This window comes from Brachyhypopomus gauderio, chromosome 19 (assembly GCF_052324685.1).
Source record: "Brachyhypopomus gauderio isolate BG-103 chromosome 19, BGAUD_0.2, whole genome shotgun sequence".
Taxonomy (NCBI): Eukaryota; Metazoa; Chordata; class Actinopteri; order Gymnotiformes; family Hypopomidae; genus Brachyhypopomus; species Brachyhypopomus gauderio.
Window position 1 is genome coordinate 9119040 of NC_135229.1, and position 24477 is coordinate 9143516.

The 24477-nt window shown below is 43.1% G+C and overlaps 1 protein-coding gene across 1 annotated transcript; it reads right to left on the minus strand.

The window, feature by feature from the left end:
* Positions 1-2338: 2338 nt before the first annotated feature.
* bace1 (beta-secretase 1) lies at positions 2339-24293 on the minus strand. Its single transcript, XM_076982183.1, has 9 exons — positions 23408-24293; positions 20979-21067; positions 7124-7340; positions 6123-6260; positions 5871-6005; positions 5335-5436; positions 4360-4509; positions 4089-4260; positions 2339-2962 (listed from the first exon to the last, which is right to left on the minus strand). Exons 1-9 carry the CDS (start codon positions 23699-23701, stop codon positions 2718-2720), a joined length of 1542 nt encoding a protein of 513 aa, XP_076838298.1. The 5' UTR covers positions 23702-24293; the 3' UTR covers positions 2339-2717.
* Between the last annotated feature and the right edge of the window lie 184 nt (positions 24294-24477).

Sequence of the window (24477 nt, forward strand, 5' to 3'; positions counted from 1 at the left end):
TAACATGTTTTAGTGGTTTTGAGCTATAATTTACATTATGGCTCGCAATGATAAATCCATTAGGTTTTTTGCCAACCACACTGAAAGTGAAGAAATTAAAAGTGCTATGAAGAGGTAAACAGTCAATCTTAACTTCTCTGCACAAAGTTGTCAGCTGAAAATAATGTCACTGAAAAATCACTCAAAATTACTATTAACTAGTTTAGATTAATACGACTCTTATAAATTAATCTCTTATAAATTAATCTTTAACCCTAGCAATTTGTTTCTTTTCTGTTCTGTCGTTGATAGACGATAAAGCACATAGCTCATTATGGATGGTTTGGGAACTTTATTGAGTTATAATGCAGGTTTCTCAGATTGGAGGCTATGTGATGGACATGTCCATTTTTCAGTTAACGGTAACAAGAACAGCAGGGAACAGAGGGATGATACTTAGATTGTCATGTTTTTTTCTCAAGTTTTGAGATTCTCCAGTGAGTCCATGCTACCAATAGCCTGATCTCTTTGTCATAACCTTTAAGAGGAAATTGAATTATAAAGGACACAAAGAGAGCGTGTGCTGCAGAAAGCATTTCCGTCTTGTGGAAATCTTCACCTGAAGGAAACTGACCTCGTTCCAGAGCTTAGAGGAACAAGGAGGAAAATCTGCATACGTCATCACTTCTCAGCGTTTTCAGACTTTAGAAGGCGGACGTAGTCACAGCTAAAGGAAGTGCTCAAGTGTGACCTATAAACTCAGAAATGAGAACTCAAGTGTGTGATATGGATGGGAAGTGTGTAATCCAGTGGACTTATTCACTACAGAATGTCTATCCACTTTCTCTTCAGACTCACAGATTACATTAAATAAGGACAAGGAGAAAAATAAAACTGAGATGTTCAAGGACACTATGTTCAAGAAGGACATTATATCTAAGGACAATATATCCAAGAAGGACACAACATCTACGGACACTATAAGGACATTATATCTAAGAATTCAATGAGAACACAAGTTTGAGATGAACAAAATAGGAGTGCTTGTCTGCATTTTCAGGTGGTTCGCAAGTGTCCCTTTCCACTGTTTAATTTTGCACAATATTGCACCGCTCCCTGCAGGGGGTGCTGTTGTGCCAACAAGGATGCAAAGACAAAAATCGATGCAACAGCCATTTGACGCAGCAGTTTTTAATGGCCAGTAATTTGTCCCGTTTGTGACGACGCTACAGTTTCTGATGACGCTACAGTTTCTGATGTGCTGTTAACATGTACGAGATACATGTACCTCTCCAGATACAAAGCGTCTCTCCACATGTCCAAACGGCAATTAAAATCCATAATTCTGCAGGCAATGACGCATTGTTCACAGTTCTGTACTGTATAGTGTTGGGTGTTTATTCCACCTTCACAGACTCCATCATCAGGGCAGCTGCATGAGGAATTTGATGACATTTAAGACACATTGAAAAGCTACAGAATCCTCACAGCATGCAGTGAAGATTTCACAGCTGTCACCCTTGTGTAGTTATGTTAACAAAGCTTACAGAACAGGCAGGTTTGGTCTGTTTTCAGTGCATGTTGAATAGTGCTTTGAGTAAATATAAAAAGGCAAAAAACTGTTTGACAATCAAGAGACAATAAGTGGCTTATTTTTTGGTATGTGAAAAACAATGAGTATGAACAGGAAACATTAGAGATGCTCATTAAATTGGGCTTTTGTTAAAAACCAAAACAGACAAAGAAAAGCCCTTGGGTTAAACCAGGTGAAAGTCCAGGTGCTGCTGATAAAGTTGGCAATATTCACATTATAATCTAAACCAGGCATGTTATATTTTGACTATAATAAAAACAATCTCCTTATAATCATATGGTATGGCCATCTAATGTGTGTGCCGTCCTCTCTACCAGCCACCAAGCAAAATTTAACAAGACTGAGACTCCAGGTTCTCAGTGTTCAGTCTGTAGTGGCTCACAAGTGAATTAAGAGACAGTTGAATGCATGTGTGTGTAAAATAATATGAAGTCTCTGATAGTGCAGCAGTAGTGAGTTATTAATGTGATCATTAATGTGATCAGGATAGCATGTGTGCGTGTGTGTGCATGCATTTGTGTCTGTGTGCATGTAAGTGTGTGTATGTAAGTGTGTATGTGTGTGTGAGAGAGAGTGTGTGTGTGTGTATTCCCATGTAAGCCACATATCAAGCCTTTACTACTCAGCTTCACATTCAAAGAGATATCAAAGCCAATAAGTGTTGAGATACATAGATCAGACACTTCCATAAACAGTCTTCTAAAATAAAGGAACACCCTTCAGGATCTTTTAAGCTTTCATAGATCAATAACTGCAAGTTGTCCGTGTAGTTAGTAATTTTACTTGCTTTTCAGAGGCTGGTATTGTTTGTAAATCACAAAAAGTTGGAAGTTAAAACAGTTATTCAGCAATTATACATGGTCTTTAGCTAAAGGTCCCATTATTAGTAAAGGATATGACATCGTAATAGTGCTCAGACCCGCCCCCCCGGACAAACATTACACACTTGGGAAGCCTCAGAACCATCATCACATACAGGGCTATAAACTCTCCCCTAGTCCAGCACAGTCCAATGTGATATGTAGATCCATACGTCTATATACACTACCCCATTACTGCCCCACCCCCACATCCCACACTTGGCGTGGTCCCACTTTTGGCTACCAAGTCAGCGGCCTCTTCCATTATCGCCATATAGGGAAGCTCACTTGAGGAGAGACAAATCATCGGCGAAGTCGCCAGCACCCAGGGAGCGCAGACAGTGAGCAAAGCGCCACTGGCACACCATGAGACAGAGCGGCAGCATGAACAGGGCGCAGATGCCTGCCATGATGTAGGCGATGGTCATGAGTGTGGACTCGTCCGTCTGGGGAAGGTTGTAGGCACAGTCCTCCAGCTCCAGGCCGTGGAACGGGCCCTCCACCGAGGCTGTGCGGAACTCGTCATGGACTAGGGAGAGAGGTTAAACACACACACACACACACACTAGTTGGGCCACCTAACTAGGGCAGATGGGTTCTGCTGCTACATACCCTGAAGGAGTTTGTCATTTATCATGGGCTTATCTAATGCTGAAAACAAATATTACACGATAAAGAATGCTAATTATGTTTTTTTAAAACAGGAAAATAAACAGTATTAGTAGTATAAATTTACATTTATACTAATTCATTTGGTAAATATATTTATCCAATAAATAATAATAGTACATGAGATTTATATAGTGCTTTTCAACTGCAAAAAAAAGGATAATGTCAGGATAAAGAACAAAAAATGTCTTACAAAGACAGGAAAAAAACAAGCAAATCTAATAGCCCTTCTGCCTAATGCCCTTATAGAAACTAATAAAACAAAAAAAGTTCAATAGCACGTGAATCTAATTAATAACATTATTATATCCATATGGGGAGTCATCCGAGATTGCCCATAAAGCATGCCAGACAGGGCGTCCCTCATGTTCTATGGCCTCTTCTGTTTATTATCCGTGTTCTCCCTCTTGGGGACATTAAAGTTACTAAAATGTCAGTGCTATGATAATGACACTCATGTATATCTCTTTAAACCCTAATCTAGCTTTAAACCCTCTATTCCTTTCCCTCCTCCCTCCATTACTCAACATTTGTAACTAACGGCCTTTCACCCAAAACCAAGTGGCTCGTGCAGCTCATCCAGAATGCAACCACAAGGGTGTAATACATTTGAGCATGTTACACAAGTAGTCGAAGAGCTTCACTGGTTACCCATATATAGATAAATCCAATATAACATCGTAGTTTTAACATTTAAATCACTTCATGGACTGAGTCCTGTTAACCTGTGTGATATCATTAAATGATATACACCTTCTCATAGTTTAAGATCAGTGTCTGTCCTGGCTGGCCCTTCGTTCAGACTGTTTAATGATCTGTTTAGTGGTGCTGCGTCCACATTTTTCTAAAGCAACCTTTTGTTCTGTGCTTTATAAAATTAATGGATTTATTATTATTATTATTATTATTATTATTATTATTATACAATGTGAAATTTACAGTGTCAGAGCAAATTATAGAACATTTGTTTTTGTGATCTTTCCTACCATGACAGGTGCTGACAGCAAATCCAATCCGCTTGTGTTGGCGGTCAAAGACGACGTAGAAGCCCTCCATGATGACAGCACCCATCACGGTGCCCGTGCTGGACTGAGACACCGCAAACTTGTAGCAGTCTTCCTGAGCTGAGGCCACGTCCTCCACAGGACGCAGGTACTGCTGCAGGAACACAGGGAGGCAGCCGCGGACATTAGCACGAATGTTAGCTTAGCGTGCTAACACACACACACACACACACACACACACACACACACACACCTGGGGCAGGATGGAGATGCGGAAGGACTGGTTGCGGTTCTCACTCATCAGGTAGAGTGAGATGACGGGGAAGATGTGCCAGGGGGTGGTACCAGCCTGCCAGCACACCAGCTGCTCGCCCAGCCAGAACCCCGACGGAAACTGCTCCGTCTGCACCAGAGAGGGAAGGTGGGAGAAATGACACATAAGCAGTTAGGTTTGCCAGTATTAACCACAGACGGGTATTTTATTGTTGTATCAATCCTGACACTCCAATAGGTGAGGCCAGATGGCTAAAAACACTCCATCACACGGCAGCCCGACCTGCACGCAGGACAATGCTAACTACTGCTACACGATAGGGCGAGGGTTAACCAATGACAATGCACGGCGAGGGTTAACTAGTGACTAGTTAACCCTCACCGTGCCTCGTCATTGGCATAGTGACTAGTTAACCACTGACAAAACTCTGACTGTGTTCGAAATAGCCTACTACATACTGCATACTGCAGGGTTGCCAACTCTCACGGAATGAGCGTGAGACACACGCATTTGACCGTTTTCACACGCTCTCACGCCACACATCCAATTTCTCACGCCGAAAAAAATCTAGTTTATTTACCTCTGATCCATATCTATGATTCAATGAGTTACTAGTTTGCTCTGGCGCCAACCACTGGCGATCGATCGATCGCGATATAATACTTAATTTGTGTCCATTTTACACCCCCCCCATAACAATTTACATTCGCCACCCCCCTACTTGCGGAAGTAGTATGTCATGCGGGGATGTTTCGCGTACTGGAAACATTCTTTTTATTCGCATACTGCATACTGCATACACCATACTGAGGCCAAAGCAATACGCCAGTAGTATGTAGTAGGCTATTTCGAACACAGCCTCTGTCTGTAGCTGAGCAGAAGGAATCACACTGTGGTTCCTCCTTGTCCCAGACTGCTGAGAGATCGAAGAGTTGAAGAGGAACAGCAACTGACCGACGACGCTGCCTCTATGGCCGTCACAGCTGCCTGAAAGACCTTACGAGGGAGCCGCAGGTTGGTGGTGCCACTGTCAACAATACTCTTATCATAGTTATACTGCCAGAGAGAGACAGCCAAGAAGGTGAGACAGAGAGAGAGAGAGAGAGAGAGAGAGAGAGAGAGAGACGTGTTATTTAGTAATTTTTACACTTTAATTATGAAGCTGACAGCTCCTTAGAGGTTTCAGACAAAACAGAACAAAATTATTATTTTACAACAATAAGATTATTTACAATAATAAGAGGAGACAACAAATATTCAGTCAAAAATGCAGGTGTTGAATAACAATTTGTTGAATAGCAATTTGTTGTTATTCAACACCAGGATTTTTGACTGAACTCTTCTCAATGGCAGTAAAATGAAAGTAAAAGCTGCAATTGGCATTATGCAAATGAAAATTCTAATCAGAGGCAATCTGAGGTTATTTTCATATTCAGCATTTTTGTGCTACTGCTTATAGAAAGAATTGGAAAGCTTCCATTTTTTCATACCTCTTTGCAGTCCATATTGAGATCTTGTCCGTTGACTTCGATGCGCACGATAACGACCTCATAATACCACTGTCGACGAATGGGCGTGTACCACACCTCCCCCACGAACAGGGAAGGGTCCATCCCACCAATAATCTGTCACAATTGTATTATATGTAGGCTTGACATTGAGCTTCAACCACATACTTATTTACACATCTCAGTTTTGAGTGTGTGTGGTAGACGTGTGTGTGGTAGATGATGCCCTCGTACCATACTGCCCCCCACTGTGGCACTGCCCAGACTGTAGTTCTGCGTGAATCCGGCTCCGCAGAGCTGCAGGGAGAACAGGTTGGGCACATTGGTCTGTCGCACCAGAGAGTCAAAGAAGGGCTCCAAACTCTCATCAGGCTGAGAGGAAAGAGAAGAAGACAAGAACATGAGAGAAGAACAAGAGAGCAGAGCAGCGCATGAGAGAGAGAGAGAAGAACAACACCAAAACATATATTCATTTAGGCAGAAAATTCCGTCATTCAGTCAGCACAGCCCTACACAACCTCAACATGCATGTGTAGTCACTTAATTACTGATGAAAATCTGATAAGTGCTTAGAGGCGACAAGCTACATTCTAAGAGATTTTTTTTCAGTGTTATGTTCTTACTCGTTTCACAGCACCCGGAACTGCACTACGACGCTGCAGTTACTTATTCACAGCTTCCGGTTCGTTTGGTTACTTATTCGGTGGCTGAAGGGTGCGTTCACGATGCGTTCACGATATGTTCACGATATGTTCACGATGCGTTCACGATATGTTCACGATATGTTCACGATGCGTTCACGATGCGTTCATGATGCGCGTTTGCTGCACACTTTGTTTAACAGAGATGGACCGAATTAACATGGGATCATAATTTTAGTTCATTGTTTCTGATTTTATGTGTAAAACATTAAATAATGAAAGAATGAAAGAAGAAATTATTATATGAAAAAATAATTTCTATTTCAAGTCATTCCAGTTGTAGGCAATTTGTATATGATTTATTATTTAGTCTACATTTCTACTATAAAGGAAACCTATTTGTAGAAAGATTTTAGATTTGAAAACTAAACAGAGATGTGTAACTTTGTGTATCCATCTAGATGAAAGAAAATCTGTTCAGTCCTGAAAAATCTCTCACACACGCACACACACACACACACACACACACACACACACACACACACACACACACACACACACACACACACACACACACGTGCGTGCAGAACCCACCCTTGCGATCTCGGCGTAGGCCAGGCCGAGGATGCCCTCCCAGTTAGAACCATTAATGAAGAAGCGATCAGACTCAGTGATGGCGGCGATGTTGGCCCTCAGAGATGCTCTGGGCCCATGAGGTACTGACACCACGTCCGTCCCCAGCTGCCCCTCCCAGCGGCCCTGGGTGTACGGCACATACACTCTCGCCCCCAGGTCCCTGTAGGACGTGGATCTGAAGAAACACATGTGGTTAACTGATTTTTTTTATTTTTACAGGACTGTAAGGCAACAGCCAGCTCTAAGAGATGAATGTGTGCTGAAATTCACTACACCTGGCTCTGTAACATTACACTACACCTGGCACTGTAACATTACACTAGACTACACCTGGCTCTGTAACATTACGTTACACTACACCTGGCTCTGTATCATTACATGCAATGACCTTCACTCAGAAATAAGTCCTGAGCAATGACATCAATGGTAAACAGTCACACGTCCCATGAATATAGTTACCAAAATGACCACCACACACTGCACACGCACCAGAAGGAACAACACACAATGACACACGCCCCATCATAACCCACGACAAACATAGACACACACCACACCATGTCCCATACACACCATGACTCAAAACACACAACACGACAAACCTTAACACACACACTATGTTTCAGCTGGATTTAAAACCTAAGTATATTTTACTATGTTACTACTAAATGGTCAGGTTTCTTGTATCTGGTTCATTTTAATGAATTTTCGGTTTTATTTTCTCCATAGTGTATATCTTATCTCTCAATTTGCCTATTTCCTTCTTCCCTACTAGTATTTGGACCAACTTTAAATTACCTCTTTCTAGTTAGGCCTAATTGCTAATGGTGCCAAAAAGTCAATTCAAAAATGTAATTTAAGGAGCCAGTATTTAGTATTACAGAATCTGATTATGCTTACAGATCAACATTAGCATTCTGTAGATCATGCAACACTTTACACATTCCTTAGTAACTGCTTCTGCCAACTCTCGTTTTGCCCCAACAAAGTTGGTTCCATTATCTGATCTCAGATGAGAGACCTGTCCTCTTCTACAAATGAACCTGCGTATAGCATTAATGCATGCATCTGTGTCTAAAGAGTATGAAATTTCAAAATTAATGGCTCTACTGGCCATACAAGTAAAAATTACTCCATAGCGTTTTACTACCCTGCGTCCTCTTTTGACTTCCAAAAGCCCAAAGTAATCAATCCCAACATTACTGAATGGAGGAAGATCAGGTGTTGGTCTTTCAAAAGCTAAATCTGCCATTTTTTCCTATAAAAAACACAACTTGCTAAAATCTTCCTGGCTGCTCCATTAGCGCGAGTTATCCAGTATTTTTCATGGAATTCAGTCAGCATATAATTTCTTCCGCTATGTTCTGCCTGATCATGAATATACTTTAAAATGAGTTTAGAGACATGTTGATCCTTGGATAAAATAATAGGATGTTTAATGTCCACAGGCATTGTTTCCTTACACAAGCTTCCTCCAAGTCTTAAGATGGTACTATCCTTTGTTGCCTCTCATTTTCCAGAAGATAATGCATTAATCTCATTGTTGAACTTTTCTTTCTGAGAAAAAAAGACAATGGCTTGCTCTGCTTCCAAGAGGTCATCAATGGTCAAGATTTGTCTTCCTATTGCAGCCTAAACTTTCATAATTTCCTGGTCTACATTATAAGTGTTCGCCCACTTCAACAATTCTTTTCTTTTCTTGCTTAATTCTCTTAAAGTGTGCTTTACCTTTAGCACCCATGCAGTTACCGTCTTTAATCTTTTCCATTCTGAGAAGTATGTAATAAATCATTCTGTTGGACTTGCTCTCCACCATCATGGTGTTTGTTGCAAGTTCCTTTTTTAAGATCCTCTGTATTCATGTTAAAATCCACCACATAATTTGGCCATTTTGTTCCTCACAGAAAGTCTGGGCCATTTAACCATGTGACGGGCAGGTGTGAGCAACTGAAAAGGAAGCGATCACGCCAAGTCTCAGGGAAATAGGATGGTTTAATAGAAAGTGTGCAAACCAAAAACCCGTGCATGGTTCCAGATTAAGGAAATAATAACCAGCAGTCAACTGGTACAAAGACAAGACGTATATAGACGAACAAACGACCCTCAGGTGAGACAGATCACGGGTCCCGCCCACCTGAGGGACGAACATCACGTGACCAAAAACAGGACCGCTGCCGCTGTAACCGGGGGCGACCGGTAGGGGCCCACCCACAACGTGACAGACCCCCCCACCAAAGCCGCACTCCCCTCCGGATTTGCGGTTTACAGCGGCAGCACACAAAACACAACAATCAAGACAGGGACCCGTTCCCTGCCGTCCTGAGCTGAAACACAAAACACAAAACACATAAGCTCCTCGTCACAGGACGCAGACAAGGCAGGGACCCGTTCCCTGCAGTCCTGGAGCTGAAAATATAAAACACATAGGTTAGCTCGCCTCCTGGGCGGGACCCTGGACCGACCGGGCCGTCAAAAAGACGATAACCACGCCCCGGTCGGTCACAGGGCCCTCGCGCCCTAACCAGCCTTAGGCCGCTTAAGCCCCACCGCTGTGTGCGGACCGGGAGCACATGGCCCAACACACGTCACAGGTGTGGATGTGTGCAGGCCGCCACACTGGGGTGTGGCCACGGCTTCCACAAACACCTCCCGAACCTACCTCCTCGCTCGGAGCTGACCCCTGCCCTTTCGCTAGGGGTCACCCCAGACTCCTGGGGAGTGAACCCCTCCCCGGGGCCCCTCATCTCAAGGTGGACTCCTCCACCCAACCCAGGAGCGCCAGAGACCAGGGCCCTGGCAATCCGCAACAGGGACACGCTGGTCACCCCGAGCTCGAAGGAGAGGGTCTCCTCCTGGAGACCCCACTAGGTCCGGGAGTACCGCAGTCCACCACCAGGAGCGACCTGCAACACATCACTCACACACACACGCACACAGACAACACATAACACAAAACGCGCACTGCTCCGACCACTGACCCCCCTTTTACACAGGGGGGAAGGGACCCCTTCTTGGCATGAGGAGACACCCTGTCCTTACACCCCAGGCATCCTCCGCCTACAAAGGGGTACAGGGGCTCCTCTTTGCTCAGGGGTCCCTCCCAACCGGTCAGGTCTCCTGATGGAGCAGTGCCTTCTGAGCCACATGTCGTGGCTCAGGAACCCCATAGCTCCCCCCCAAAAACATATTTAGGGGGGGCCCCTCCGGGGAACAACAAAACAAAAAACACAGACAACATTTAACATATACGCACCCAAGGTGCCCTCCGTGCCACATCCAGTGGCACGGGACCTCTAATGGGCCCCTCCCCACACACAGTGAAGAGGGGTGCAAGAGAGGAATTACATAAAACAAAGCACGCTACACTCTAGGACAAAACGAACACGCAAAGACAGAACACAAACAAACGGACAGGACCCACCGATGCGCGCGCTCTGCGGAGCGCGACGCGCCTACTCCAGCTCTCTCTCTCTCTCACCGTTTTCCCCACGGGATCCGCAGATCTTGAGAGAGAGAGAGCTATACGCGAGCGGCTTGCGCGTCACGCCCACAGCGACGCGTCTCTCGGGCTCGCAGTCGCTCACCCCCGTCACCACGGGATATCGGGTGAGCGAGGCAAAAGGCACCGAGAGACCCTCGCGTCTAATGCGGTCTAGCGTGCGGCACGCACCGGTGGACCCGACTACATACACACACGAACACCACCAGCGAAACACACACCACGGCACACTCTCACACGTCCGCGTCGTTATTAAAACAAAACACTACAACGTACATACACACACACACACAGACAATAACGGGCACGTCCGTTGTCCGTTATCGTCTGTGTGTGTGTATGTACGTTGTAGTGTACAACGTACGTCTATATAGACGTAAAGCTAAGTCTGCCATTTTTTCCTACAAAAAACACAACTTGCTAAAATCTTCCTGGCTGCTCCATTAGCGCGAGTTATCCAGTATTTTTCATGGAATTCAGTCAGCATATAATTTCTTCCGCTATGTTCTGCCTGATCATGAATATACTTTAAAATGAGTTTAGAGACATGTTGATCCTTGGATAAAATAATAGGATGTTTAATGTCCACAGGCATTGTTTCCTTACACAAGCTTCCTCCAAGTCTTAAGATGGTACTATCCTTTGTTGCCTCTCATTTTCCAGAAGATAATGCATTAATCTCATTGTTGAACTTTTCTTTCTGAGAAAAAAGGACAATGGCTTGCTCTGCTTCCAAGAGGTCATCAATGGTCAAGATTTGTCTTCCTATTGCAGCCTAAACTTTCATAATTTCCTGGTCTACATTATAAGTGTTCGCCCACTTCAACAATTCTTTTCTTTTCTTGCTTTATTCTCTTTAGTGTGCTTTACCTTTAGCACCCATGCAGTTACCGTCTTTAATCTTTTCCATTCTGAGAAGTATGTAATAAATCGTTCTGTTGGACTTGCTCTCCACCATCATGGTGTTTGTTGCAAGTTCCTTTTTTAAGATCCTCTGTATTCATGTTAAAATCCACCACATAATTTGGCCATTTTGTTCCTCACAGAAAGTCTGGGCCATTTAACCATGTGACGGGCAGGTGTGAGCAACTGAAAAGGAAGCGATCACGCCAAGTCTCAGGGAAATAGGATGGTTTAATAGAAAGTGTGCAAACCAAAATCCCATGCATGGTTCCAGATTAAGGAAATAATAACCAGCAGTCAACTGGTACAAAGACAAGACGTATATAGACGAACAAACGACCCTCAGGTGAGACGGATCACGGGTCCCGCCCACCTGAGGGACGAACATCACGTGACCAAAAACAGGACCGCTGCCGCTGTAACCGGGGGCGGCCGGTAGGGGGCCCCCCCACAACGTGACAAACCATCTCTTGCTGGTTATCAATTTTTCCACCTTTACTGGAACCGTGCCAGAGCCCAGTTCACTGGCATCAGAATTTTTTTTTTCAGAAATATTATTTTCCGATGTCTTTCTAAGGGCACAGCTTGGTGATGACACTGCCCCAAACAAATGAACAGTCATCCGATATTCTGCAATATCCTTGTTCAAATTGCCATTAGGCCACCACAAGAACCAAAGGAAATCTCTATGTTGTTCTGCTGCTATGACTTGATGGAACATACGTTTGACATTAGCCATGACTGCAATAGGTTCTTGTCTGAACCGTAAAAGAACTCCTAACAAGGAACTTGTAAGGTTTGCACCTTGTAAAAGTTGATTCCAAAGATGCATTTTGTTATTGAACTCCACAATCAAGAACAACTCTGTGTTTCCTTTTCGAGGATGGTATACCCCATGATGGGGTACACAGCAAATCTTGCCATCTGAACATATTCATTATGGAACTTTTAGTGCTTCTCAAACTTTCTCCTTAATCCTATAATACGCTCCTTGGCTATACAGATGGTTTGGCATACTGACATTATCCTGTTTGAATGGCAAGTCCAAAACATAATGCCCAGCTTCAAGCTTTACAGAGTTATCTATTTTGTCCTTGAATTTTTGGTCCTCTCTACACATTTCCTCTTTGTCTTGACACCGTTTCATTAAAATAATGCTCATATTGAGCTTTTAATAATTGTTCCAATGTTTCCACAGAGATTCTACTTACAGGGACAACTGGATTAACTTCTTTATGCTTCCCATCATAATGTTCTCCAAACTATCCATTAATAGTCCACCCTAATAGGGTCCTTACTGCATAGGGTCCTTCCCCTTGGCTGTTTACTACTTCCCATGGCTCAAGCAACTTAGCAGCATTGGTACCAATCAATAATTCCACACCTGCTTGAACATTAGGAATGTAAACACCATCCAGATAAGGCCATTTTGACATCTCATCTCTTTTGATTAGGTTGTCTTTGTACACGGGCATTGTTTTCTGAGAATAGACCTCAGGATGTTCATGAAACCGATTATCTTGTAAACTAGAAATATCCAAACCATTCGCCACATAGTCATACCTGTCAAGTGTCCCGTTTTGGCCGGGACAGTCCCGTATTTTACCGCTCTGTCCCGGCGACGTCCCGTATTTTTATTTTCCCGTATTTTCAGTTTTCAATTTTTATTTTTTTAAAGCATTTATGTGCCGCTCCAAACAGAATTCTGTCACTAGCCTCGCGAGGCTACCCTGCAGTAGTCTGGGTAGCAGTAGTCTGGGTCTTTCTTCCATATTCTTAAACTTTGTCAATAGGCTTTCTGCACAAAAGGTAGATGTACTACCTGGATCCAAGAATGCATAGGTCTATATGACTGTATTCCCTTTTTTGCACTTTATCTGGACTGGGAGAATGGACATGTATCACATTTGCTCCTGGATGAACCTTTGCTTTTCAGAATTAACTTGGGTTTGTGGTCTCTGTGCAGCCGTTTCATATACTAGACATTCAGAATTTCCACTGGGTACGTTATGTGCTTCATACTGCTGCTAAGGCTGGGCGATATGGAGCAAAAATAATATCTCGATATTTTTTAGCTGAATGGCGATATACGATATATATCTCGATATTTTTTCTTCCCAAAAGGTAATAACAAAGAGGCAGTAATAAGTCAAATCTACGTCCCAAATGAGTTGCGCGAAGGAGAGGCAGGACAGGGCGGAAGTTGTTAAAAGAGAAACTCAAGTAAATTCACTATTCACAGTGTTGTGCGAGTTCAAAAGAACGCGTTCATTGAACACGCTCATTTTTTCGTAAACGTTGAACTGAACGAAACACATTTTTTAATAACTTGAACGTGAATTAGTTCACATTATGTGTCATGAACGGTAGACATCACTGTAAATGAATGTTGGAATTTGTTTCCATTGAAAACTGAGTGACATCTGTTTTCTCTTTTGAAACGCAACGAGAGAAAATTTCCTCCCTCCTGTATTCTCGCTGGTGCCGCTTAAATCATGCATCACCAGACAGAAATGGTTTTGACGTTGTGTGCGCAATGCATTGTGGGCAACGTAGTGTCCGCATGAGAATAGTTAACATACTGGCTAGTTAATAACATACTGGCTTCCGCACGACGTTACCCGTGATGAATTGCAGCAGAGCGGGGTAGGCATAGCACGTATAAGAACGTATAGTGATTTCTAGCTTGTACTTGTCACGTCTGGCTCCGCCCCCTTTTAGTCTCGTCGTTTTTATGTTTTCCTTGTTCTTGTTACGCCCCTCTGTTTCAGCTGTTCCGTGTTAGCTCGTCTTAGTTTTACAAGTGTGTGTGTGTGTGTGTATTGCCTATGTCCAGACTATACCATGAGGGATCATTGTCGTTTCTTTATCTCCTAGTTGGTGTGTATATGTCCAGACTATACCTTCAGGGATCATTTATCTCCTAGTTGGTGTGTGTATATGTCCAGACTATACCTTCAGGGATCATTGTCGTTTCTTTATCTCCTAGTTCAGGGGTGGGCAATTAATTTTTACAAGGGGCCACATGAGAAACCTGAATTGTGTCAGAGGGCCACACAAACAATAATGACGTCATCACAGTGGCTCCGACCACCTCACGCAAACTTCCGCGAACGGCGGAGGCGTTTATACTTGCTGCGTCACATTCTGTGCAGTGTTCTCCGAAACGATGTGTGTTGGTATAAAGAAACACCCCTCAAAACAGGGGAAGGAACATTTACCTGACCAATTTTAATGTTGCTTTTTGTTTCAGATTTGAAAAGTGCTGGAATTTAGGCTAAATACTTGAAAATGTTTGAAATTGTAACTACTTTGTTTCACAACAAATAGCCATCTGAATGAACAGTTTTCTTGTATTACATTAACAAATACGAGCCTCTTGTAATTCCAGGACGAAACATGAGAGAACGGGAAGACGTTAAGATTGGGCGTTTTGAAAATAAACAACAATTAAATAATGTGATAAAAAAGCGAATTATTTCGGATCATTTCGAATATATGTATAAATATTTAACTTAATTAAGTTTAACGTGCTGGGAAATATTGAAATGGACCTTGAAAGTGACGTATATTCCACCTTGTAAAGGTGTATGAACCCTGCAAACATGACTTTGTTCATTGTGCTGAAGCGCAGCGCGCGCGAAGTTACAAAATTCGAGAGGTGCACGACCTCGCGAATCGACAGCGCGCGAGGCCACCGTAATTACGTCATTTTCGCCGCGCGGACCCTCGCAGCATCAAGTATAAACCAGGCTTAAACCTAGCTTTAAAGCACTTCTACGGCACTTTCAAGGTCCATTTCAATATTTCCCAGCTGACTCAGGTTCTCTCTAAGCTCGGTTTCTGGAACGGAAAACCTGAGCTTTCGTTAACTCTGAGTTTACCTACCCGCTTTCTGGAATACCCCCTGTTCAGTCAGCTATTTGTTGTGAATCGAAATACAGTTAAGCATTTTCAAGTACTTTAGCCTAAATTCCAGCACTTTTCAAACCTGGAACACAATGCACAATTAAAATTAGTCACGTAAATTTTCCGCCGTTTGCAGAGGTTCGCGCGAGGTGCAGCCTTAACTTGTCGCTGATCACCTACAGTGTTCTCGCACAGCTCACACACACACGCAGGTACGTCCACACGGAATTAACACAAACGTAGCGCTTTCAAAATGAAAGCGTCACAGTTGTATTGCACGCACGACATAGATATTTGTTTCATTTATGATTGGCCTCTCGTGGGCCGGACAGGGACGCATAACGGGCCGGATGTGGCACACGGGCCGTGGTTTGCCCAGGTCTGTCCTAGTTGGTGTGTATATATAGCCTATGTCCAGACCAGCCCCGTCGACAGGGGGGGACAACCGGGTCTGTTGTCCCGGGCCCCAGGGCCAGAGGGGCCCATCAAAGAGCCCAGCAATTTATTTTTTATTTAAAGTCTATAATTTTAAATAATCTTGAAATCTTTCATTAATATAAAATTTTGTACTCAAAATAAGCTCAATGGCTAAAATATATGTTTTTTACCTATCTGCATATTTTCCATTAAGTGCATACACCCCCGCCTCCCACTGAAAAATGGTTTGATCCAGCATCGACCGTAGCTGGCTGGTACCCGCCCAACAGCAGGAAATACAGTGGTGGATAGTTAAAGTAAATACAGAAATCTGGAGCGCAGAAAAGAAAGTCGAATTTTAATGTATTTTAATGCATTGTGTTCCAGGTTTGAAAAGTGCTGGAATTTAGGCTAAAGTACTACTTCGTTTCACAACAAATGTAATTCCAGGACGAAAAATGAGAGAACGTGAAGACGTTAGGATTGGGCGTTTTGAAAATAAACAACCATTAAATAATGTAAATAAAAAGCAAATTATTTCAAGTATATGTATAAATATTTAACTTAATTAAGTTTAGCGTTCAGGGAAATATTGAAATGGACCTTTAAAGTGACGTACAAGTGCTTGAATTCCACCTTATAAAGGTGTATGAACCCTGCAAACGTGACTTTGTTCATTGCGCTGAAGCGCGGCGCGCGCGAAGTTACAAAATTCGAGAGTTGCACGACCTCGCGAATCGAATCGCGAATCGAGACCCTCGCGCACGTTCGGTGCCACTGCGATTATGTCATTTTCGCGGCGCGGACCCTCGCGCCGCTCGCGACACGTCAAGTATAAACCAGTCAGCGGTCAGAAACAGCTTTGATGTGTGGCTGTATTATATACTATATGACCTAAGTCAAGGATTGTCTGCTACAGAGAAAATTCAAATTACGTAAGCCGGGGGAAGGGGGGGGGGGGGCACATGAAACTTTCTTGTCCCGGGCCCCAGCAAGACTGTCAACGGGCCTGGTCCAGACTATACCTTCGGGGATCATTGTCATTTCTTTATTTCCTAGTTGGGTGTGCACGGTATTCACGCCTTATCTGTGATTCGTGGTTTTGATTAGCTTCGTGTTTGTGTATGGTGAAAGTCTCTGTTCCATTTTCAGGTTCGTAGTGTTTTAGGTTTTCAGTTCATGTTTGGTCTCCGTGTTCTCTAACGTGATATCGTGCCTGGCAATACATGTATATTCTGTTAGACTTCATGTTGGCCGTTACTTGCTTCCCGTGTGTTTGTTCATGTCAGTTTATGTAACAATTAGTTGTACTCTTGTTTGGTCTAGTTTTGTGCCCTTGTCATTTCCTAGTGCAGTGGTTCCCAAAGTGGGGGGCGCGCCCCCTAGGTGGGGCGCGGAGCTATTGCAGGGGGGGCGCGGAGCTTGAAAGTAAAACGTGCACATGTAGGGATGCACCGATTCCGATATTAATATCTGAAAAAAATTCTAGATCGGGTATCGGTGACAATGTGACCGATCCATAAAAACAGATCTATTCAGTCTAGTTCTATGCTTATATTGCTTGCTTTTCGGAGTTAGTTCAACCTTAATACTCGTGCTGGTGGTATTCCACTTAGTCCGTTTATTTGCTGGTTGACCAAAATAAACCTGGGCTCCAGCAATACTTCACTGTTCATGCATGAACTGGTGAGTTGTCCAAATCTCATTTAATGCGTTACTTACAGAAATGAAATAAAGAGCAGTGGTCTGACTCGGCAGAAAGCTAAAAAAACAACAATATTCCATACGCGCACGCAACTCGCTCCCTTAAAGAGACAGTACACATATTTCTGGCCGTTACATGCTTTGTGCTCTGCGTGATGTCTGCGCTTGCAAACTAGCCGCATATGTATTGCTGTTTCTCTTATTTCATCTCCTTATTTATTTTAAATTATATTTAGAATTCTTGAACCATTTAAAAGGTTTCTTGCAGTTTATTTTTTTCATGTTTGACCAAAGTTGTGAACCTATTGTTTTTGTAAGTTTTCAACACATCCCTAGTCAATATGGGGGGGGTGTAGGGGGGGCGCAAAAATATTCTCATCTACTAAAGGGGGGCACGGCAGAAAAAGTTTGGGAACCACTGTCCTAGTGTATTAAGCGTTAGTTCTCTATTCATCATGCCACGTCATTCGCGGTCCACTCGCGTGTCGTCTGCAGATGTAAGATGTGAAATAAAATCTAATGAGATTGTACTATCTACTTCGCATTTGTGTCCGCCCCTTGATTGCGCAACAGCCAAATCGTGAAAAAAGTATTTGAATATCTCACGGAAAAAAAGTAAAATGAACTGAACTTTGAACTAGTTCATAATTAAAATTGTGAACTTTGAACGTGAACTGTTCATGAAATACTTCCACACTACTGATGTAGCTCCTCGTTTAGGAACTAAATCATTCACAGTGTGAGCACTGCTGCTCTCTCCGCTGTTGGCCATGTTTATTTTGCGCGCTGCACGCACAACCTGCGTCCTTACGTCATAATGTCGCGATATAGCGAAATCCTATCGAATAAAGAAATGTACCGGTATTTTTGTGAACGATATTATATCGCCCACCCCTAACTGCTGCTACACCTTTGTTTCTGCAGGTATGAAGAGGTATTTTCCTAATCATGTCTATTGATGGCTTCTTTAGATTGATGCTGATGCAGGTGTCACCTTTGATTTTGTTCCATTCTCAAAGTTGGACTCCATCCCATCAGTTACCACAGTTGGTGCATCATACGTTTTCAAAACTGCCAGTTTATCTGTGGAAGCTGCTATATCTGCATGGAGTTCCATTTGTTCCCTTTTCTTCTTCAATTCATCTGCATGTTTCTCCAAAAGATGCTTTTCCTTTAAGGAGGTGGCATGAGCAACATGTGCCGCTCTTTCCGCTTCAAATTGCACAAAGTCCAGCCACTCCTCCATTCTGTTTGCGCGTAAGAGAATGGAGAATGGAGGAGTGGCTCGACTTCGTAGATCGTGAACAGGCGTGGCTACTTTTGTTGCTAGTTTTTACTAGAAATCCGTGTGCCAATATTAGAAATTCTGTCACTTGGCTTGATCTCGTCATTCATACCAAGCTCAGGCAAACCTCAGTTTCGTTATTTTCACCCACAAAATCACCTTTCAATTTTAACAACCACTTTGTCATGCAACAAGAGAACTCGTTTATACTCAGCAATTTTGCTTTAAACCACAATTCATATTTTTCCTTTTCTTCAACAGGTAATAAATCCAATAAACACTCGTGAGCTTATTTTGCCTCATTACACAACATTTGAAATTTGTTAAATTCCTCAATTCCATATTCTTTATCAACCATAAAATCTTGAATGATCCTTTCAAGATTAGACACTTCAGTTAATTTTGACTTCCTTTTCTTCACCGTCTTTATCCTTGAGGACTTCAAATCACTCCGTCCTGTACAGCCTCCTATAGCCTCCATTGAAACTAAGCTGTTCCTTCCCCACTTTCCAGATAATCCTTAGCCGTGCATCGGCTTTGCGTATATCCTTTATCTCGCACATAAACTCAGCCACTCCACTTCCACATCCATTTCCAGCCAAACAGCGTTTCTTTAGTCTTCCTTAGGAAGTGTTTGGACTTGATGTTTCAGCTGGATTTCAAAAGCATGTTACTAAATGGTCATGTTTCTTGTATCTAACTCGTTCTGTGTCTGACTCGTTCGTCTTTCTTAAAATAAAAGAACCCAGAACTTTATTTGCTGGACTGTCAGTTTTATATTCTCCATTGTATTCAAAATAGCCTACTACATACTACTGGTGTACTGCTTGGGCCCCAAATCAGTATGCAGTATGCGAATAAAAATAATTTTTCCAGTACACGAAACATCCCCGGATGACATACTATTTCCACAAAATATTCCAGTATGTGAACAGAGCTATCTTCATGGTGTACTGCATCCCATCATACAACGCTCACGTTCACGTGACCCCGTAGTATTCTTTACTTTTGTCACATACTGGAAACTGTACTGCATACTACTACGAGGACCAGTATGCAGTATCCAGTATATACTGCGTGCAGTATGCAGTAGGCTATTTCGAACACAGCCATTATATCTTTTTCCTCTCAATTACCGCTCAACATTTACATTTACGGCATTTAGCAGACGCTCTTATCCAGAGCGACTTACAAAGTGCAAGACCGATACATTACAAACACTCCTCCCCACTAGTATTTGGAGCCAACTTTAAATTACCCATGGCCCCCTAGTGGCCCACCAAAATATACAGACAATTAATTAAATGGCTCCTACACACCACATCATTACACACAACACACAGCACGACAAACTTAGACACACACCACACCATGACCCACACCATGACACACAAAACACACTATGGCTCACAACACACACCACAACAAACCTAAAGAAACACATCACACCAGGATCAGTGATACCATACACCATGATATACACACCATACTCCATGATATACACACACCACACCCACACACAGTCGTTTTACCCTGTGACTGGGTAACAGTATTGATATTGATTAGGGTAAAAAGGAAAATCAACATTATGGCATGAAGCGGCAATATTGTCTTGCAAATCTTATCTTTTCCTTCCAGATGTGTACACGAGGGCATGTGAGGGTGTGGTCTTGATGTGTGAGGTTGTAGTTAAGGAGTGTGATGTGTGTTCAGAGAGTGCGAGGGTGTGGTCAGGATGTGTAAGGGTGTGGTCAGGGAGTGTGAGGGAGTGTAAGAGTGTGGTCAGGATGTGTGAAGGTGTGGTCAGAGAGTGTGAGGGAGTGTGGGGTGTGGTCAGGATGTGTAAGGGTGTGGTCAGGGAGTGTGAGGGTGTGGTCAGGATGTGTGAGGGTGTGGTCAGGGAGTGTAAGGGTGTGTTAGGGTGTGGTCAGGGAGTGTAAGGGTGTGGTCAGGGAGTGTGAGGGTGTGGTCAGGATGTGTGAGGGTGTGGTCAGGGAGTGTAAGGGTGTGTTAGGGTGTGGTCAGGGAGTGTGAGGGTATGTTAGGGTGTGGTCAGGATGTGTAAGGGTGTTGTCAGGGTGTGTAGGTGTACTCACAGGGAACGGCGGTAGTATCGGCGCAGGAAAGGGTGGGCTGCTGCTCCAACCGCAAAGTTACTGCTGCCTGTGTCCACCAGGATATTCAGCTGCAACACAAACACAGGTGGGTTAATATGGAGTGGTGGGGTGGGGGGGCAGGTTGTGAGGGCATGACTGCCCTTGTGGTGGTAATTAAAGAGATGTATTATTGATTGTCCTTCTGCCTGTTACCAGAGACAGTCTGCCTACCTGCTCGAGTCACTGACTGTGCATAATGTGATACACAATGAGGGTGAGAGAAAGAGGGAGATGGAGAGATAGAGAAGAGAGATGGATAAATAAAACTGCATATATATATATATATATATATATATTGAACTGGGAACTGAGAGCCAAATGCTGCACAACATTTTAGACTTGTTAATTTTGGTCATATAGTCATAATATTCATAGTCATATAGTCATAGTCATGAAGTCATATAGTCATGAAGTCATATAGTCATAGTCATATAGTCATGGAGTCAGTGATATAGCCATAGTCATATAGTCATAGTCATATAGTCATAGAGTCATAGTCATAGGGTCATAGTCATAGAATCATAGAGTCATAGAGTCATAGAGTCTCATAGTCATATAGTCATAGAGTCATAGTCTTAGAGTCATAGTCTTAGAGTCATAGTCTTAGAGTCATAGTCATATAGTCATAGTCATATAGTCATAGTCATAGAGCAGGGTATCTGCACATTTTTAAATCTCGAAAATTGTTGACGTTGTTGAGGCCGTATACTCCAACGGTAGGAATCTAGCACTAGGACCCTGGAGCGGTTATTTTCTGCATGGTCCTAGCGCTAGTTTCGGCAAAGTTCACATCGCGCCTGAACAACTGAACAACACACACTTATAATAATTTAATGCCTCCCCTCATAAAATTCCAGACATTTTAAGACATTTTAGGCCTTGAATATGGAAAACTAAATTTAAGACATTTTAAGACTTTTTAAGGACCCGCGGGTACCCTGATAGAGTCAAGCATGGAATACTTGTATAGGATCCATTTGTGTTATGCAGCTTTAAGGGACTGTGAGGGTTACACTGAAATGACGCTGAGAGTGCATCTCATTTACGGGGTTGCCACTTTTGAAGGTTATATTTCTTGGCCGCATACATCATAAGGACTACCTCACTTTAAAAGTGTGTGGAGGATCTTTGAAATGTGACCGGGGAACGCATCATTCTTTTAACCAAATTGTGCAGACGCACCAACATATCCTTCACAGGCGCTGATTACCCACAAACACATCACAGCTTTTATTACAACAAAGAAGCACAGACAGCCGATTGAGGCAGCAAGACTTTTAAATTAGTTTCCAGCATTTGTTGTAAAAGGACATTATGATCAAGTGCATTATCACTCAAACATTAAAACACGTATGAGTGTTATGGGTCTCCAATTATATTTATAGTATAGCATAGCTGTCTAATCAGCCGAGCACATCAGTTTAGTAGATGGCTATTTAGCTAGCTTGTTTAAGTTCTGAGAGGGTTCCACTGAGAGGAATATTCCTGTCCAATCTGTTCCCCTCTGCCTACGCCTGCTGAGTGGCCATCTCTCCGGCTCTCTCTCCACACTCTCATCCTCAGACATCCTGATGTCTCCCCCTTTCTCTCCACACCAGCAGAGGAGAGAGACAGAGGGAGGAATAAAGAAGGGAGGGGGGAGGAAGAGAAAGATGGAAAGATGGACCGGGCTTCCTGCCCTTTTTGCCTGTTGATCCCACACCAGCATCCTGCCCCCTAATAACCTTATCTACTGTACATGAAAACACACATATATTCTCTCTCTCTCTCTCACACACACACTCATTTATACACTCAAATACACACTCTCTCTTACACACACAAACCCCCATTCTGCACATTTCCACTTCACACTGCAATCACGTACACTATTTCAATTATATGATTCCATGTCACTGCTTTTTACGATACTCTTGTCATTCTTTTAAGATATTTAAACCCTAAGGGTTTGTATTAAGACTATCACCTGAATCCTCTGTAAAGAATGAATGGTGTATGCAGAACCAAGGCTCCTGTAGCTGCAGTGATTGGTCAGTAATCACAGTGCTGGGCTATTGATTGGTCAGTAATCACAGTGCTAGGCTATTGATTGGTCAGTATTCCCAGTATTGGGCGGAGCCCTTCCTCACAGCTTCAACGGTCACACAGCAAAGACACCAGGCGTGATGTATGAAGCCGCAGAATTACTGTCACTGTCAAACTCTGAGTAAATGTATATGACTCGTATGACAGTAAATAGATAATATTTATATTTTATCCTGGTATTGTAATTGAATAGCATGTGACACGTCAATTGTGTGGCCTTCATAACACTCGCGTCACTGTTAAAGTAAGTAAAACACAAACATGTCAAACGACACAACCCTCACCTTCTGTGGCGGTGTGCCCACGGCCATTTCCACGTAGTAGCCCTGCCCCGACTTCCCACGGAGGTTGTCGACCATGTCCACGAAATTAATGCCACCGGTCCCCCTTCGCTTCCGCGCCGCCCTCCGGGGACCCGGCCAGGTTTCGCGCTGCGGTGGGGACTGCGGGCCTTGCCGCAGGGGGACGCGGAGCAGCGCCGCGCTTGGGCGCTCCACCTCAGCCTTGGAGACGTCGACCTCAAACAGGGACATAATTGTCCACGAAATGACGAACAAATGATGACACCGCACTGTCATTTTTTCGAGTTGCTCCAAGTCTTTTTATTTTCGCCAGGACCTGCAAATCCAATTTTAATCAGCGATTGGGCGACCGCTCATTTGACATTGTAATCAAAATGCCGGCAAGAAATGACACAACTCGGTAATTCACAATGCGTTTTTTAAAAAATCCGACAACTTCATTGAGATGACTCTCGGGTTACTATTGTATCCCGTCTTCGCCATCCGAGACTGATTTCTCGCGTTAGAAATATGCACGTCCCATTCGCTCCTGTTGTGTGTAATATATTTAGTAACAGGTTACTGTGCTCGACACCCCATTGCCACGCCGAGCTTCGTCTTCTTGAAGGCGAATTGTCAAAACAGGAAAGAGCGAACGAAAAAATGTAAAAATATATATATATATATGTCATAAAAATAAAAATAAACGTTACAACGGAGTGTCAGAAATTTGGTTGAGGTTTCGCTAAATTACTTCCTCTGTTAATATTTCACTGTTCTGTTTTCGATGTTATGCCAATTTACCGTTATTGGTATTTCCAATACAGGCTTCCATCGCATAGACACCCATAATACGCATCTGTCCGTTTCCTCAGTGCCTCCTGCACACTGAACGCATCTCATGGCAAAATAATGTGAGCGCATTGAGTGTTAAGCATTCTGGGATATGTAGTTTCAACTGCATGTAGGCGATTCTATTTTAGATTATCCACATCTCTTTCAAGCTTGTTTAAATAGCCTGAGAAATTATCTATAAAATGTACCGTGTTAAGAGGAGTTATTTAATTTGAGAA

Bases quoted from the DNA above. Each gene is read 5' to 3' on its own strand.
- bace1 (XM_076982183.1), bottom strand. From the start codon at position 23,701: ATGACAGTGCGGTGTCATCATTTGTTCGTCATTTCGTGGACAATTATG. The intron at 4,510-5,334 runs GTCAGTTGCTGT...TCTCTGGTGCAG, and splicing joins CCATAGAGGCAGCGTCGTCG to ACGGAGCAGTTTCCGTCGGG. The intron at 2,963-4,088 runs GTAGGAAAGATC...CTCTCTCCCTAG, and splicing joins TGCTGTCAGCACCTGTCATG to TCCATGACGAGTTCCGCACA.